The sequence below is a fragment of the Manacus candei genome, unplaced genomic scaffold (genome assembly GCF_025592945.1).
Source record: "Manacus candei isolate 608988 ecotype Guabito, Panama unplaced genomic scaffold, ASM2559294v1 h1tg000014l, whole genome shotgun sequence".
In the NCBI taxonomy this organism is placed as follows: Eukaryota; Metazoa; Chordata; class Aves; order Passeriformes; family Pipridae; genus Manacus; species Manacus candei.
In genome coordinates this window covers 57,187,545-57,205,259 of record NW_026138062.1, presented here as the reverse complement: position 1 = coordinate 57,205,259, position 17,715 = coordinate 57,187,545, and the positions used below count along the sequence as shown (strand labels likewise).

General features: G+C 45.3%; 1 protein-coding gene across 2 annotated transcripts in view; it reads right to left on the bottom strand.

Annotated features, from left to right (window-relative positions):
- Positions 1 to 2,596: 2,596 nt before the first annotated feature.
- IGSF11 (immunoglobulin superfamily member 11) overlaps positions 2,597 to 17,715 on the bottom strand; it is a 101,497-nt gene continuing 86,378 nt past the window's right edge. For both annotated transcript variants that reach the window (XM_051779665.1, XM_051779664.1), the window contains exons 2-7: positions 10,038 to 10,201; positions 8,653 to 8,860; positions 7,715 to 7,870; positions 6,578 to 6,700; positions 6,196 to 6,346; positions 2,597 to 5,447 (exon numbers count right to left, since the gene is read on the bottom strand). In XM_051779665.1, the coding sequence (XP_051635625.1) occupies positions 4,997 to 5,447; positions 6,196 to 6,346; positions 6,578 to 6,700; positions 7,715 to 7,870; positions 8,653 to 8,860; positions 10,038 to 10,201 (1,253 nt within the window). In that variant the 3' untranslated portion in view covers positions 2,597 to 4,996. The remainder of the gene's footprint in view (positions 5,448 to 6,195; positions 6,347 to 6,577; positions 6,701 to 7,714; positions 7,871 to 8,652; positions 8,861 to 10,037; positions 10,202 to 17,715) is intronic.

The window sequence follows — 17,715 nt, the reverse complement described above, 5'->3', positions numbered from 1 at the left end:
GAATGCAGTGTGGAAAAAAAGAGCCACAGCCTTTCACTTTCCTTGCTTTCGAGGCTTGCTTTGTCCCTGATGTTCACCTGCTCACCAGCCAAGGAGAGACAGCTCAGTGAGTTCAATGACATCAATTCCTGATCCTCTTCAGCACATCTTGCCTTTCTTGTGGCAAGAGCAGAACTGTAAAAAGGACACAGTGAGGGAACCCCAGCTTTGCTGGCATCAGGAGAACAAGCTGCAGGCAGCATGGCCAGCAGCACTTGGAAAAAGCACAGGGAGAAGATCAAGATAGCTGACAACAGCTCTGCTGCAGGCCTCCCTTTAACAGAGGCCATATATTAGTTATGAGTTAATGTGAGGGCCTGCTGGGTTTGCTCAGAAGTAAACTTGTGAAAGGCATGTGCTTCCTCAGTTTTTCCTGTCATGGAAATGTTCAAGACCCTCATAAGAAAATCTGCTAAACCGTTTTGGGTTCACTTGGTGTTGGCAGACACACACACAGGCTCATCCACTTGCTCACAAAGCAGTGGTGCCATGGCTGGGAAGATCCTGGTTGGAATGAAGACACAGAAAGGCACTTGCATGCCTTAAGTAGATGAGACTGGGATGCAAAATGTTGCTTCTAAGAAAAATCCAGTAACCTGCAAAAACTTACCAATGTACTTGACGAAACTGATTATTCTGAACAGTATAAAAAACATTTATTTGATTTCCTCTGCCCAGTTCCAAATTGATCACCCAGTTACCTTGAACCTCGGTGTCGTCTCAGGTAGCCTGATTTGAGGTACTCTTCATGAGTGCCTAAACCACAGTGTGAGGAGGATTGATCTCCTGAGCATTCCCTGTCCTCATGGGGAAACCAGGCAGTCTTGGACAGGACACCATCTGTTAGACTGGCTTCTGCTGGAAACTCATCTGTGTTCCAGCAAGACTGTGTTGAAGTGCATGCATCTGACTAATTTTCTTTTTTTTTTAGTTCAGATGAATCAGCAGATACAAGTCCAAAAGCTGTGTAAGTTAAAAAAACTTCTAGCAGTTTACAGACTACATTTCCCAAATATTTTAAATTGATCTCTCCTCTACAACAACCTCTAAAAAGATGTCTACTTCTAAAGTGTGAAGCATCCTCTCATAGTTATTTCTGTCTCAGCACTCAAATGTACAGTTAACCCTTGTGTTAAAACAAGTTCCCCTCTCATACTCTTTGGTAGAAATTGGTATAACTGACAGGTACCAACATTTAAAGTAACATCCATGGCACCCACTGATGTGGACAATTTCTACTACACAGATGGGGTTGAAGTCTGTCAACAAGCTCAAGCATTTCAGTAGTGACTTCCACTTACAGCTGTAATAACTTGAACCTTTGTTTGATTTTTAATGATAAATTAAAACTGAAGCAATACTAAGTTATCTAACTGGTATTATTTTTTTGCTAGATATTTGTATTGCAGCAATGCCTCACTAGGTACAACTTACAGATTAAAACTCCAGCATATCAGGTGCTGCACAAACCTAGTAAACTATCCTGCATCTTAGGAAATTCTGCTATAGATCAACAGAGACGTGCAGAAGAATGATGTAAAGGGCAAACCAGTGGCAAGGAGTGGATGGTATAGCAGAATACTCACAGTGCTATCATGGGAATAAAATATAAAGATGCTATTAATGTCATATCAAGATTGCACAATCAAAAGATGAACAATGGTAACACTAAGATTCCTATGACAACTTTCTGAAAATGGCAATGCAGTCTTCTTATTTACAGTAAGGTCCATAGCTGAAAACACATTTACAAGAGTATTTTAAAGTAGATGTTGAAAAATGAGAACATGATGCATGTGCAGCAGGGCTGAATTACCATTGCTGTTGGATCTGTAAGTTTCTTGTTTTAATAATCACTCTCTGATTACCTGGGGGATTTTAGAGAAACAGTAGGGAAAATGAGAAGAAAGAAAATGCTAAATATTTGGCAAAACATCAGGTTGCCCTAACTAATAATAACCTTCTGGTAGCAGCTGTTGATACAGACTAAGAAACGTGTGCTTCCCAGTCCCCTTATGCCCTGAAAGTGTGAATGCTCAGACACTGAAATCTCCTGTGCTCTGTCTATGGGGATCAGCACTTCTGTTAAATTCCTGACGGTTCCCCCCATCAAACTTATCCAAAAGCCCAAGAAAGTCAGTAATTGCCTTAGATTTTGAATCTAGTATGGACATGCCATTTTTTAGATTGGAAAATCAATATGTGAGCAAAAGTTAGCCATTTAAAAAAAAAATTTCTGACATCACTCAAATCAGCAAAGGGTCTCCTTTGTCAAATGACAGAAAATAAAACCTACCTTTGTCTAGAGAAGTAGAGATCTTCCACGTCTGGGAAATTGTACCTTCAAGGGCAATGTGTCAGACTATTATGAATGAGTAAAACAAGTCTGTAGTACCTGGGCTCACTACCAAACTGGCTGGCCCAATAGCATGCAGCTCTTAGTTGCATGGTCACTGCTTACTGCCAGTCAAATCAAGGATGAGTATTAATAGCCAAATTCCTTGTAGTTACAGAATTAGATAGGGGGAGGAAAAAAGCAGCAGCAGGCAGTCAGAAGTCCTTTTTTTATATGAATAAAGTTTTATTGAATTTTATACAATTAGAAAGAACAAAGAAAGAGGAGCAAACAGTCTTATGGAGGGTAGGAACCAGAAGAGCTTTCCCAGTAGAGGAGGGCGCCTGCTGAGGGCAGTGTTCCTGTAAATGTCACACAGGGGTTGTTACAAAAGCAGAGAGAATGTGTCTGAGCTTTTCTTTGTTGTTTTTTCTCCCCTCCCACATTAGGGTTTCTAAAGCCACTCTTCTTCCCCCGTCAATCTTACCACCCAGCAGCAAAGTGAGCAGATAGGCAGGAAAGAGGACTGCTCCAGTGAAATGTGTGTGCACACACAGAGCAACTACTGCCAGCCTGCACCAGTGCAGGGGTTTGCACCCATTCCACCCATTCTGGATGGAGTTGTGTAGAGGGGGAAGGAAAGGAAGTTGGATTTCTCCCTCTCTTTTTTTTTTCTTTTTTTTTTTTTTCTTTTTTTTTTTCTTTTTTTTTTTTTTTTTTTTAAGCAAAGAAGGCACAAAATCTCAGCCAAGTTTCAAACCTAGTGCTGCTTGGGAGCTCCCAGCCTCCCAAAAAGCCAGTGTGTCCATATGGGAACCCAGCCCTCACCTCTTCCTCCTCTTCCTCAGAGTCTGTGCTTTCATTTGAAAGGTACTGCTCAGGTAGAGAGCCCTGCCCAAGGTTTGTGCACTGCTAGGGAAAGTAAAGCCGTGCCAGGACAAGGAAAGTGGGGATGAGGAAGAATCTGTTGGCTTAAACAGACCCTTTTTCCAATGTGAGAACTATTGAAAGTCACCTGTGATTCCCCACATTGCTTTTCCAAGAGCAGACCTGTGAGGGCTCTGGTGCTTTTGGAGGTGATCATTGCTTTTTCCTGTGCAAAGGTTGGTGTTACGTGGGAGGGCCAAGACATCCATACAGACATGGCCTCTCTGAGCCAGTGCTCTCTAGGAGGCAAAATCCCAGCCCTGAGTCCAGCCCTCCAAATGGCATCAGATTCCTTCAGAGGTTTCAACTCTTGGCTTTGATTAAGGCTATTTAGTTGCAATAGAAAAAAGTAGAGATTCCAGCTACAACCACCTGCCTGACTGCAAGGAGATGGCAGAGCCACTGGCAGATACCACCAGTACCAAGTCCCGGGACATTGAGGGAAGAAGGAGAGACAGAGATATAGCATGTGGGCCTCCATTAAGCCTCTGCTTTCTAAAGAAAGGTATTTGCATACAAATCCTGCCAGCCTGTCTGTGCACATGGGAGAGCAGAAATGAAACCTCTGATGCCTCTGAAGGCCCCAAGACTGCCATGTGCCCTCCATGCTGGCCAGCCCTGGATATCCTGATGAGCAAAACCCACCAGGCAAACATCAAAGCTGGGGTTTGAAGTCACTTGTCCTAAACCAGAGCAGCCCAGAGGAGTGGATGCCTCATGAACCTGCTTGGTGTTTACCACACCACCCAGCTCCTCTCTGCCTCTGAATAACCCCAGCAACACCCCAAGAAAAGAAAAAAAACAGAGATGCAAGCCCTATAGCAGCAGCAGCAGTGACACGTGGAGTGTCTCAAGGAAAGATACTCACATGGCTTCATCCTCCACAGCTATAAATAGGGCTCTGGTGGCATCCCAACCTAATGCAGGAAAAACACCTAGCCTGAGAAGGACCTGCATGTATCTGTGTGTGTGTGTGTGTGTGTGTGTGTGTGTGTTTGTCTGCGTGTATATTGAGGTGGGAGAAGAACTGCAAAAAATAAAGACAAATTTTCCCCAGTCCACGCCCTCACCCAACCATCCCCTTGGCCAGGCTGGTGGCTGTGCCTTCATCTCGCTCCTTCAGCCTGTCTCCCAAGTCCCCTCAAATCGGGTCCCAGTGCACTATTCTCCCTAATCTGACAGGCAGAGCCAGGGCCATGGAGTGGGAGCTGGGGCTGCTCAGCCTTCCCTGCCCAAACGCAGGCTGTCATCCTCTTGGAAAAAAAATAGCAATAACAACAGAAAAATATTAATATATATATATCTCCCCAAACCTCCCTGAAAGACCCAAATGGATGGAATCAGTCCCCAACAAAACCAACAGGAAATAAAAGCAAAAGTTCCCTCCAAGGTCAGGTCCAGGTACATATCCCAGCTGGGGCCCAGCAGCCGGGGAACACGTCCCGACCTCTCTGCTCCTCTGGCCTTGGCACATCTGTGGTGTCCATCAGCAGGAGGAGCTCCAACAGCTGTGGGGAAAGCGGCTTGGACAGGGCTGTCCCACCAGCTGGCAGTGGCCTCAAGCAGGGAGGACAGGGTGGGGAGGTTAAGTGTGTGCCCCCCTTCTGCCTCACTGCCTTTCAGGAAGGAGTAGGGTCTCTTCGCCCCACCAGCTATGAGAGGCTCCTTGCTCAGCTCTCAGCAGCTGACGCGGTCCTACACGAGGGAGCCGGCCCGGCTCTGGGCGGGCACCATGACGGGAACAGCCCCGATCCGCTCCAGCGTGGCCTGACTGACTGCATAGGAACGGGTGTGTGGCAGCCGTGGCTTCCTGCTGACTGAACCATTGCTCCGGATCACCTCCTGAGGGGACGGCGCCGTGCTGGCCGTCACCACCAGTGTCTTAGGAGGAGCCGGGGATGGGTGGCCGCCATTGGCATAGACAGGGCGGGCACTCGTGCTCCCTGAGCGGGAGAAGGGGGGCTGGTGAGCATCGTTGCTGTTGCTGAAGCGGGTGAAGGAGTCTGTGGCGTGGTTGGCTTTGGGGTCATTCCAGTAGCGGCTGTTGTAGGTGTTGGAGGAGGTGAGGGTGTCGTTCTCTGATGAGGACGCGTCAGCATGGAACGTCTTTGCAGCAGAGGAGCATTTGGGTGGCAGGTCATCCTCCCTGGGAAGGAGAAGGTGTGAGAGCACATAGAGGATGCTGCCTCACTTGCCCAACACCGCCCCCACCACCACAGTGCTGGGGTGAAGGAAAGCACCAATGTGAATCAGTGTTGCTCCTTGACCTGTTTGCTCCCCCCTCTGTGCAGGACCCACCTCTGTGCACATTAATTGCTCCATGTGATTATCACTGAGGGAAATGACCCACAGTCACGTGTCTAGAGGGACAAAACCAGTGGTTGTCACAGCCAGTGATACTTCTCAGGCAGTCAGTATGACTGTACAATCAATGAAGCTGATCCTCAAGGGAGCTGCAGGATGCTACCAGAGGGAAACCCTGTGATTGTAACACGAGACAATATCACAGCTGTATCTCCAGAGCTTTTCAGCTATCACTGTCTGGTGTTGTGGGTGAGGATTCCAACCATGCCACTCTCCTACGGAGCTAACAACATCAAGTCCTCTCCCTGTTGCTGGCAGAGGGGTTGAATTAGATGATTTTTAAGGTTCCTTCCAACCCATGTGATTCTATGAAGCCAAAGCTCTCATTAAAGGCAATACTGAAAAAAAGATGTGTTGTTACATTCTTCATTTTCTCTCTCCACTTTCTGGACATATATGGACATCTTCCCCTGGCCCAGGGGAACATGCCCAGGATTAGCAAGAATGAGATTTCCAATTCCCTTCCTGCCAGCAACAGCTTTTGCTGCGTGATCAGAGGTCTCCTGCCATCAGCTTTCCCTCACCCTTACCTTATCTCATTTGGAATTTCCTCCTCTTCTTCTTCTTTGTGTTTATTTTTCCAGTAGAACAGTGCCACGGCCACCAACACGATGCAAACAACGAGCACAACGGCGCCCGTGGCCACCGCTCCCGCAATCAGGCCAATACTCCGTGGGTGGGCTGTGGAAATGATTGAACAGAGCATAGAGGAGAAATCAGGGATTGGCTGTGGCCATCCATGAGTATTTGAAGCTACTGTGGCTTGAGAGGGGGGAAAGGCAATGTTCCCATTCCAGGGCAAAATTATCTTCTGACAGAGAGGCACATGGTGGCTCACAGCAAACATGGTTACACACTTTACTGTCACAGGACAGAAGCTGGTGGCCAAGCCTTCCCTGGCAAAATACTTACGTGCAATGACTTGCAGGTCCAGAAGGCAAGTGCTGGTTCCAATGGCATTTGAAGCCACACATTGGTAAAGACCTGAGGACACAGTGCTGATATTTCGGAGAGTGACAGTGCCCTGGACTTGGTCTAGTCAGAGAGAAAAGAAGGATTTAAATCCCTCCCCCCCTTAAGGAAAACCATGAAAAGGCAAAGCCAGCAAATAGATAATTTTGGTGTGAGACTCTTAAGAGAGAAATAAATTAGGAAATAACTTTGAGATGGAAGCATTGTGCGTGCACAGATACACACAGAGAGAAGATTAGGTCTTAAGGAGCTTACACTAGATGTTTCTTTTTCTTCTGATAGATGAATTTCTGCAAATGAAAGCTTGGCATTCTCAGTATTGTGTGATAACAGGGAAGAAAGTGATGTGAAAAAAAAATATATATATATGCATATATCCATATCTACTTGCTAAATTCAATCTTGCTCTGCAGAACCCCTGCTCTCCCATCCCTGGGCTCCCCACCCCCTGCTCTGCTAATTTTCCTCATTCCTGAATTATGTGAAACTGAAAGCTTGCATATTCTTAAAATACAGCAAGATAAAGGGCAAAAGCACAGCTATCACTTGATCAGGACACCTAGGCAGAAATTTTATGGGTGGGACTCGAGGCTGGGAAATACCAGTTTGATCAGAGCCTTGCTTTTACGCACATCTGAAAAGCAGCTCTGGCAGTAATTTATTGGAGAATGGTGGCCTCGGTGTAAGAAGCTGTCACTATTTTCCTGGGATGATTCTGCCTCTCTTCTTCCACTTTCCATTCTATGATCCTTTCATTTGGTTTTAAATGCAGGGGAGTTGGCAGCTGAGATTTCCAGCCACATGCCATCATCTAGCAACCACTTTCTCTCTCTCCCATCCAACTCAATCCTTGTTTTTCAGTGGGAACATGTTTCTGTACAGAAAAACACCATGATCATTTAAGTGACCTCTGGAGGGTACCTAGTCCACCATGGGCTTTAGGAATCTTCGTTCCAATAAAATGACCATGCAAATGATGGCAGACACTCAATGAGCCACGCCACCTCTGGCAGCAAAGACAAAGGAAAACCCAGGCTGTCCCCTGGGAAATAAAAGGATAATCAACAGAATGAGCACCTTGTGTGGCAGTTGGGGGCAACTTGGGAACATTGTCCAGTTTCTCCCAGAGGTATGTTGGTCGGGGAATGCCTTCTTCTGAGCTGCAGGTCAGTGTGATATCGCTGCCCACGTCCAGGGACCCCTGGATTCTGCAAAGCGGGGCAGAAGGAGGAACTACGAGAGAAGAGGGGAAGGTGATAGCATATCAGGAAATAAAACCAAACAGGGGAGTGCAGGCTCACTCTGGACATGTGCTGCTGGGGAAAGCAAGGACACTGGCACAAGCTGACAAGGGGACAAGACTGAGGCAGCAAACAAGAACCCATTAAGGTTTGGGGGGTGACAATTCACACAAAGATTCCTGACCCACCAGCCCATCAAGGTTACAGAGTTTCACAGGACCCAGCTCCCTTAGATCTTTCCCTTGAGAAAAAGGTGAACATTTCTGTCATTGAGATAACAAGGATGGTGAGAGCTAACAGAGCTGCAGACAAAATTTACTTTGAGTGGGTTTTGCATTCATATCCCTAAAATGGCACTCACTCTAGAGTATTTAAATCAAAGGGAGCATCCAGAACCAACTGCTTTCGTGAAAAGGAAGAAAAGATCTAAAGTAATCATCTTTTCTTGTTGCTATGCACAAAACTCTTACAGTTCCTTCAGCTGTCCAGGACTTTTTTTTTGTACTTTTTTCATGCTTCTTTGCAACTCCGTATCACAATCCCACCACAAAAACTCTCTCCATCTTATTTTAAACTTCATTATATACTACCTGCATATGGAGTCTGTCTGCCCTACAAACTCACACAGTAGCCACAAGGCAGCCTATCCCTCACCACAGGGTGTGGGCTCCAATGCATACACTACCATATTGCTCTGTTATGACGCACTGCCATGCACAGAGGATCCCCTTGTCCCTGTTCCTCCCCTCTCCCCCATAATACCAATAAACACACCCAAGACAGTAAGTCCAATGACTCCAATATTCCTGACGCCTCGGTCGGGAAGATTGTTGACCAAACACTGGTATGTGCCAGTATCCGATAGCTGAGTGTTGTTGATGAAGATGGAGGCACTGGTGGTTGGCATTGTCACAGCAAACCCCACTCTCCCATAGAACTGAGGTGCACCACCAAAGATCTGACCCCCTTGGTAGAGAATAACCTAGAAAAGAAAGGAAGGCTCAAACAACACTCTGCAGGAGCTGAGCAAGAAGGAAGCACAGCAAGCAAAACATGGGCTTCCAAAGCCAAAAGGACAAGTTACTAAAGGATTTCTGAATAAACAGACCTAAATATATATCCTAGCAGAGGTGTTTTCTCCAAAAGAGGAACAGACTCTGTAGCATATTTTATGTCAATAAAAATGTTCACAAAGGTAACAGACAAGAAAGATACCCAAATCTTCTGACATAGCTGGATAGGTAATACCAGCCTACTTCATATAATAGTCACTACCCATCTGGTCAGGATTGATGTACAGAAACAGAGACTCTCTGCAAGTCAGTGAGTACTTTGCTGAAAAGTATCTGCGCAGTGGACAGTATCATTTTGAGTCTCAGTCAGTAAGATCCTGCCATGATTTGACACTGCTCACTGAAGATCTTTGGGATGAACTGAATGACAGGCATTGCAACCTTTGAACCTGCACAGTCTCTACCAGTCAGACTGTACTCAGACCAAATCCCTGAGGAGCAAGTACTCTCCAGTGTGGGTTCTCACACTGAATACAAAATGCGATGAGGGCAGTGTGAGCCAAGACAGATGTATCTCAGAGAAATGGCATTCTTCTGTTGTCAGAGTATGTGGGCAAAAAACAGGCCAGCATATCTCAGGTTATGATTCTTGTGCCCACCATGATACACTCTCATTTGCTAATGTTCATAAGAATGGACTTGCATAAGCAACAGACAGTGAGAAAATAAGAAGGGAAGTTAAAGGGGTGATAAGTCTATGGGAGGTTATGTGTTACGGGACATTTTACACAGATTTCACAGGTTCAAGGCTGCAGCTACTCCCAGGCCCTCCAGAAACCTGGATTACATCCCCTGTGCTCTTTTGAACACACACCCCCCTAGAGGTCCAGGGTAGCAATACAGTATCACATACACCTGCCCCAGGTGCACATCCAGCCAAGGCAGCCAAGAACACAATGTGCATCTGCTAACTGAGCATTGAAGAAATCATATTAATGTAAGATCCAGAGGGCATGTTCAGCAATGAAGGAATAGTGAAATTCTGGGACAACCAGAGACTCAGCATTGTAAAGGGTGTACATCCCAAAAAAGGTGGGGAACGGGAAAGCCTCAAAGAAATACATACTCCAGTAAGAAAGGACCTACCTGTTGAGGTTGGTTGGCGTTAGAAAGAGGAATGACCATCCAGATGACATTAAGGTTAGTGAGAGCAGCGTTAGTGGTGAAGGTGCAGGGCAATACTGCTGTCTGGCCTCGGGCAACCTGGATACTTCCTGAACTGACAGAAACCTCCAGGGGACACACCAGACCTGGAAAGAGAAGGACACACAGTTCAAAGCACTGCAGGTGGCCCCATACACTTACAGGTCATGACATCAGCATCCTATTCTTACACAGTTGTACCTTACCAGACACTAAGGGCTAAAAATAATTATACTCCTTCCTCACAGATCAGACTGCTCTCATGCAGATCATTTCCACAGACAAATGCAGATAGGTGGTCCTTTAAAGTGAGAGCACTCTGGTTTTAGAGTCTATGAAAACAACTGGCTTGGCTTTGGTGGCAGGGAAAGAAGTAGAAGAGCAGCCAAGCTGTGTCTGAGAGATAATGAAATATGTTTTCAAACCCATCAGTACCCAACATTAGTGAAACAGAAGAGGAAACTGCAGTCTTCACCAAGGGGTAAGAAGAGAGAAACACCATTCTCCCCTGACTTCTAGGCCTCATAAAGTCCAGCATGACCAGAAGTATTTTAGTGATATTTTTAATTTAAAGGGTTAAAAGCCAAAATATTTTCCAGTCCAGGAATTTCTATTTAGCTGGTGAAAAATGACCAGCTGATAATGGAGGATCTCATAAAGTCTCACTAATTTTCCAGCATTTCCACCATTCACTTCTTTGCTTTCCACACAATCTAGATAGAGCTGAAAGCCTGATAGCCCCAGCTACCCAGTACAGCAGCTCAAGGCTGCAGTTTTAAGATTGCAAGTCACACAGGGAAATCTCTCCGTTCTTAACACCAAAATCTTATCAAATGAACCAAGGAGTTTCCACCACTATTTTGAGTAGCACTAAAATTCTTTAAAACATTTTTCCCCACAAAATCAAAATAATGACTACAAACCCTATGTCTCTATATGACAGCTCACCATCTTCTTGTTCAAACCATGTGAGAGGCTACTGGAGGAGAAGGCAAGGAGTTTTCAAGCTCCAAGATAATATCAGAATACTGTTAACACTCAGGTGCAGTCTGTGAGCCACCCTATTCTCTTGCTGACTCAAGGAAGGGCTGCCAGCAAAGTTTCTATTTTCTGCCAAGACACACTGGTTTGCTGAAGGTGCAATGTTTCATGAGAATAGTTTTCTATCTGAACTACAAAGAAATTGAACAGGGTAATGTCTGAGAAAAAGCTGAGTGGTCTCCCACATGCTTGTCTGCTGAGATCCTTCCCACACTACCTTAAAGAGATGGTGTGCTCAGAGGCTGGAAGTGCTGACCTTCAGATGCTACAAATACAAATTTTCTAGCACTTGAACAGCCTATGATGTGTTCCAGGGTTTGCACTGACTGTTCTGGAGCTGCAATACCCCAGGACATTGTGAATACTCAAGCACCTCCTCTGAACTTCTATTCCTTCCTCCATCTCTCCCATCTCCAAAGCCCCAGGTAGTTCAGGGAGGCTCAAAAATGCTTCAGAATAGAGCTAGACAAAATTCCACTTCAATCTCTCCAAGTGAAATTCAAGGGAAAGTTTCTTACTTTGGGGAAAAACAAAAACAAAACAAAAAACCCACCACAAACAAACAAACAAAAAAAAAACCCAAAAAAAAATTTCCAAATTTCTTCACAGTTTTGGGACGTATTTAAAAATATGAAAAATTTTGGAAATTCGTAGGGAAACATTTCATCACCACTGATAACATCACAGAGAATTAGGTGGCTGGATGAGGAACAGCTGGTGAAACCTTAATCCACCAATCTTCTATGCAAGGCTCTCAGCAACAAGCAGAAGTAAATAACTTGAGGAGCCAGCAGTAACCATCACCCTTATTAAGGCACCTGCCTTCCAGTTGTGTCTGTGGGCAACATTCTGGGAATGGATTTGGACTCCTCACTTTCTTATGGCTGGCCAGGCAGTGGCAGTAGCCCAAAGCCCAGAATTGATCCATGTTGACTTTGGAGATGCCTCCTACTGAATATGACCCTGACAAGGAATTATTTTCTGCAGGCCTAAATTTGAAGGAGGTATTGCCATGACTACTCATGCAGCCTGGCATCACCCATGTGCTAAACAGTGTGCAGGGATTCACAATGTTTTGAACGTTTATTGGACTAACCTCTCTCATCAACATGGTCCAGAGAGCTCTTCTGTCATATTTGGCATAGATTTAATGAGAAGTTCTCCACAAGAGGAAAACAAATTTCTCATCTTACTTGGAACAGCAATATGTGTTCTTCAGTCCCATCCCTTATCCCTTCCTTTTTTACCCTCTAAGAAAACCCCACACATTCAAATTATTGTCATTCAGAGAAAGTAATACTTAAATGTGAGTATTCACTAGGAATAAATTTACTGGAAAAGTTACACTTCATATTTGCCTTTGCAGGGTTAGTTACATCAATCACTCAATCATCAAGACGATGAGATGTTCATGCCTAATCATCCTCTTGCTACTCCTAATATTTATTATTAGTTGATTGTAAACATCCCGCAGAATAACGAAAACACTAAAATAGAACATACATAATTTAATCACTGTAAAAATAATTTTCAATACATTTGAGGATTTCCCAATCTACTTATGAACAATTTAAAAAAAAAAGAAAAGGAAAGAAGACACATATTATTTTTGCTCCCAGTACCCCACTCATCATCCTGCAACACCTCGTAATTTCCTCCCCCTTTTAAGGCACCACAGCATCCCTTTTAATTTTAATGGCATGGAGCAAGGGAGCACTAAGGAAGAGCTGAGGTCTCCATCAATTTCTTTTGCCAAGGGGAGCTGCTTCGAACCTGGCTTGCAAGATGGACACCCACACACACACCATACTGTCCTGTCTCTGTCTTGTTAAAGCACCAGGCAAACCAGCTCCTCAGACTTAACCTTTGCCTCATACATCCCAGAGTTGCTCTTTGGCCTGGGATGTATACAAGGCAGGCAGTGCTCAAAGACAAGAACTCTTTTTATTAAGCTAAATGGCATCTGCAGGGCTACGGCTGGGGAAAACACACACAACCGCCTCTGACAAGTAAGCTTAGACAAGGCAACAGGAGAGCCAGGAGACCAAATGTAGGCAAAGTCCTCTTCCACCAGCATAAACAGGAAGGTGGCTGGTGTGTTAACACAGCTCTGGGGCGGCAGTACTGCAGCACAACTCCTCTCCCAGGGAGACAGCTGAAAGAGCAAAGATCAAATCCTCTTCGAAAACTACAGCATCTCAAGACTACTAGGAAACGTAACACATTTACACGTGCACTTGTCCATCTATGCAAGTATCTGTGTGATTGCATCCTTCTACACCAATACTCATGGCCCAAAACACAGATGGATGCACACGAAGTCACATACACTTATAAACCTGTATGTCTGGGGAGATACATAGTAGAAAAACTCAGCCAAATTATACACGTTTAAACATTTCAAAATTAGGAGTTGCAAAAATGTGGCTTTGCATTAATGCAAGAGGAGAGAGGCAGGGGAGAGAGGGAGGAAGATATTTCAAATTTAGCATATCTATTGGGATAAGGATTTTTCAATTCAGCCTAAGGAATGAGAAGTTGAATTCCCTTGAGTAGATATAAATGCAAATATAGATATATGCACACACATACAGCCCAGTCTACTGAGTCAAATTACACATAAGAGGTCAGAAAAATCAAGCAAAGGATGTTGTAAAGGCTCTCCTTTTGCATAGTTACACAATCCAGATATTTTCTAAGCATTCAGAAGTTTAATGACTTTTGAGAGACAAGGAATCGATCACCACCAAACCGTCTCTCAGAATTGGATTACAATGGCCATTGCACTCTCTCGTATATGCAGTCTCTTTCTTACTTAGTAATTAAGCATCCCTGTAAGCAGCATGCCTGGAGGAAGAGCAGGGTACACCACTGTCAGCAGAAAGAGGAATGGGCCCTTCCTGTACGTAGGACACTTTGATCTTAGCTTGATTCAGCAAACGATGTTCTCCTTTGATCCCGAGGCAGCAAGCTCCCATCACTAATTACAACAGATGCTCCATTTTTCTGTCCCCTCTCAGGGAACCAGTCAGCAGAACAATGTTTTGGCTACAGAGGCACTTTCAGAATTTCTTCATATTTCCAAGATCAAGTATTATTCTGGCAACAGATCGCTGTGATTTCATTTTTGATGGCTCACTTCTGCTTTTTCAAGTGGCACACTCAGCTCCCTCCCCTGCATTCATGAAGGAGTCCATGTAGATACTTCATACAACATGACACAAGCATGTAGGACACAGTCCCACAATGACCATTTGCCTCCCTGCTGTGTCTAAGGAGTCAGATGCTGCTACATGTTTGCTAGCTGCCTTACAAGGGTTGCAAGCCTCAGAAACCTAAGAATATACCAGATACAGTGAAGCTGAAAGACATGGGCATATCTTAGCACTTGACTCTTTCTAGTTTGGCTGAAAATGTTCCCAGCTCTCACTCACTGCCACATCTCTTTGCCAGAGATCACCAGCAAGACCAGCAAATTACCTTGGCTGACAGCCCTATGAGTGAAATAAGGACTTCCACCGTGACCACATCACTAGGCCAGGTTGTAACTTGAACAGCCAGCACAGAATCACCAGTCCATATCACCATGACGGCAGATGGTCAGAGACCACAAGGCCCACAAGGCTGAGACTGTGCCTTCAGGAATCACTGGCTATTTCACTCTGTTGAAGCTGTGCAAAGGGCAAGTCCTCCTCTGTTGGACCACACCCAGCACCTGGTTTTCAGAGGCAAACGTGCTCACCACTGGCTGGGTTGCAGTATAGCGCAATAGAGAGGGTCTTCCCCCACTATATTTATCTTCAGAGTGTTCATCTCCCAGGACCTCAGAAAAATAGAAGGTTTTTTGGAGAATCATTCATATCATGAAAGTCAAGTTCCTGCCTTGCCTCACCTTCTGACAGACACTCTCTACTTTGCAAGTACCCCCTAGAATTGTTGGTAAGTCAACAGCTTTTGGCACCTAATAGCAGCAAACTCCTGATACTCAAAGGCAGAGGCAGGGGTACAGGTTCACTCTGCGGTACTGGCAAGCCAGGGAAGCAAATGGGCAAGGGAGGAAGGAGGGAAGAAGGTGTGAAAGGCATGGAAAAAGCTTCAGCTGTCTCCATTCTGCATCTCCAGACCTCAAGGGAAAACATGCAGAAATGTGTGTGGTTGGAAGGAAAATGAGAATAAAACTTCAAGCTGTATCAGTTTGCATCTGAAACCCAGGGAATGGCTGAAACGGCTCCCCACCCCCCCCCCCCCACCCCCCCCATCCCAGAGCAATTAGCAATCCTGTTGCCACATGCTGAGGAAGATACCTTTGGCAGTATAACATTTTAGGTCCCTCATTAGAGAGGCAAAGATGAGGTCACACAAAAGTTCCAAGAAAAGGGTAGAAACACAATGTTCCATCTGGCAACTGCGGGCTACGGAGGGAGAAACTGCAGAGCAGTCTCATTCCTGAGATGAAAAGAAAACAAGAAGCTGTGCCTTTGGCCTGCCTCACGACTTTGAGTCTGGGAGCAAAGATACTTCCTGTGCCAAAGAAGAGGAATATCTCCCACCCTAAATGAGCTGAGGTACATTGCAGACTCAAGACACTGAGCAGCAGCAAAATCTACAGTCCAGAAAGGAGAGACTCACAGCTGGAGAAGACAGTGACAGATGCCAGCAATACTTCTGTCACAGGACCTGCTTGTGCAGCAACTGGAAGGAGCCTGGCTTGCAGTTGCAAGCATGGATGACACTGAAGTTATCCAGACTGATATGACAGCATTCAAACTGGCTGCTCATCAAGCTGCTTGAATACTGGTCTTGCCCATTCTCACTGGGGAATGAGCATCCTACTTCATTCCAGATGTGCTATAGTTGCTAGTTCAGAATCTATCTAACCAAATGCAGTGTTTATCCGGTCTAGTATCTGGAGGCAGCTTGCAGCAGACTCCATCCTGCTTGTAGAACCGGCATCACCAAACACTCCAATGGAGCACAGATCTTGAACTTGAGCCCTGCAGTGTTTCTTGCCAAGAACTAGACTGAGTGATCAGGGACACTGGCTACCCATAAAACTGGTAACACTAACCCTTCTTCCTTGGCATTTATAACCTCATCTGAAATACACAGAAAACTAGCAGGGAAACAGCCTGTTGACCACCCCACTGTGACCTCAGCTGTTGACCTGGTGAGCAGCAGTCACTACCACCCCTGCCATCTTCCCTTTTAGAAATAGGTCTTTCTCTTCAGGCCGGTTGGGAGGATGATTTCAAACAACTGGCTGATTGAGGTGACATAAAGCATATCTCCCTGTGCTGACCTCCCCAACCTGCAGCCATAGGCGGAATGAAAATTGGACTTTCAGACCAAAAAAGGCAGGAAAGCTTTTAGCTGTACATACTTCAAGAATGGTGTCAGTTCTCTTCCATGTCCTTGTCAGAGGAGCTGGACTAGCTCTTGCAGGGGTAGAAAAGGGGCTATCATGACACACTGAGGAATTTGATTCCTTTCCTATTTCTGGGACAGACTCCCCGGGTCCTGCTGACCAAGCCAGTCAGCCTCAGGTATTCTCAGCAGGTCCCCATTAGTGTGAGATCCTCGTGCGCTCAGGTTTAGACCTCAAGAGTTTGATTTGCTGAATTGCTGAGCCCTCAAATCTGCTAGGGGAATCAAGAGGGGCTGTGCTCTCCAGGTAGCAGAGATCACATGATGTTAAGCTCTCTGAGCATCTGAACAGTGCTTTTCCAACAGATCTTAATGCTTTTGTTTAATTAGTCACAGTCTTGAACTGCAAAATAGTTTTCTGAAGTGTGAGAACATAATGTTTGAGCAGCTTGCTAATATGTGCTGAGTGGGAACAAGAACCCAAATCTGGTTTACAGATGCAGTGTCAGGGGGCCAATGACCCAAATGGTCCTTTCCAATTCTAGGCTCCTGCTGTGCTCCCAGTACAGGCTTCTCTTATGTGTTTCTATCAAGCCTTGCTGAAGCTGCCAGGGGAGCTGCCTTCTTCACAGCTCCTGCTAGCCGGGATGGATGCCTTGCATCTTTGCTGCCCTGAATGCAGTATGCATGCAAGTTAGAGGTAGAAAAACAACTGCATTGTATTATAGCAAGATTATAAAAATACAAAGGGACAACAATAGAAACAAAAATAGCATCTACAATGACATTAGCTAGGATAAAACTAATCAATCGCTGTGCTCTGGGCATGCATTAATCCCCTTTCCATGGTTTAATGTTGCACAATTAAGTACATTATGGAAAGTTTAACACTTCCTTCCGACGCATGCAGCACTGGCTGGAAACAGAAACTGCTGCGATCTGAGCTGGCAGTCCTTGAATTTACAGCATTCACAGAGGACTCAAGGAGCAGCTGCACTACTGAGGTCGGGGAATTTTTTGCTTTAGTAGATGAGTAAGGCCAGAGAGGACCCAAGGGGGAACAGAAACTCAAGTGCTTGCTCATAGTTTCACTGAATTGAGAGTGGAGGGGTATGTAAACCTGATTCAGCCCATTCTGTGGAACCATTTGGTGTTGATTTTGTCCACTCCTGACTGTGCCCAGAATTGGAGTCATCAGTGACTCACACCTCCAGGA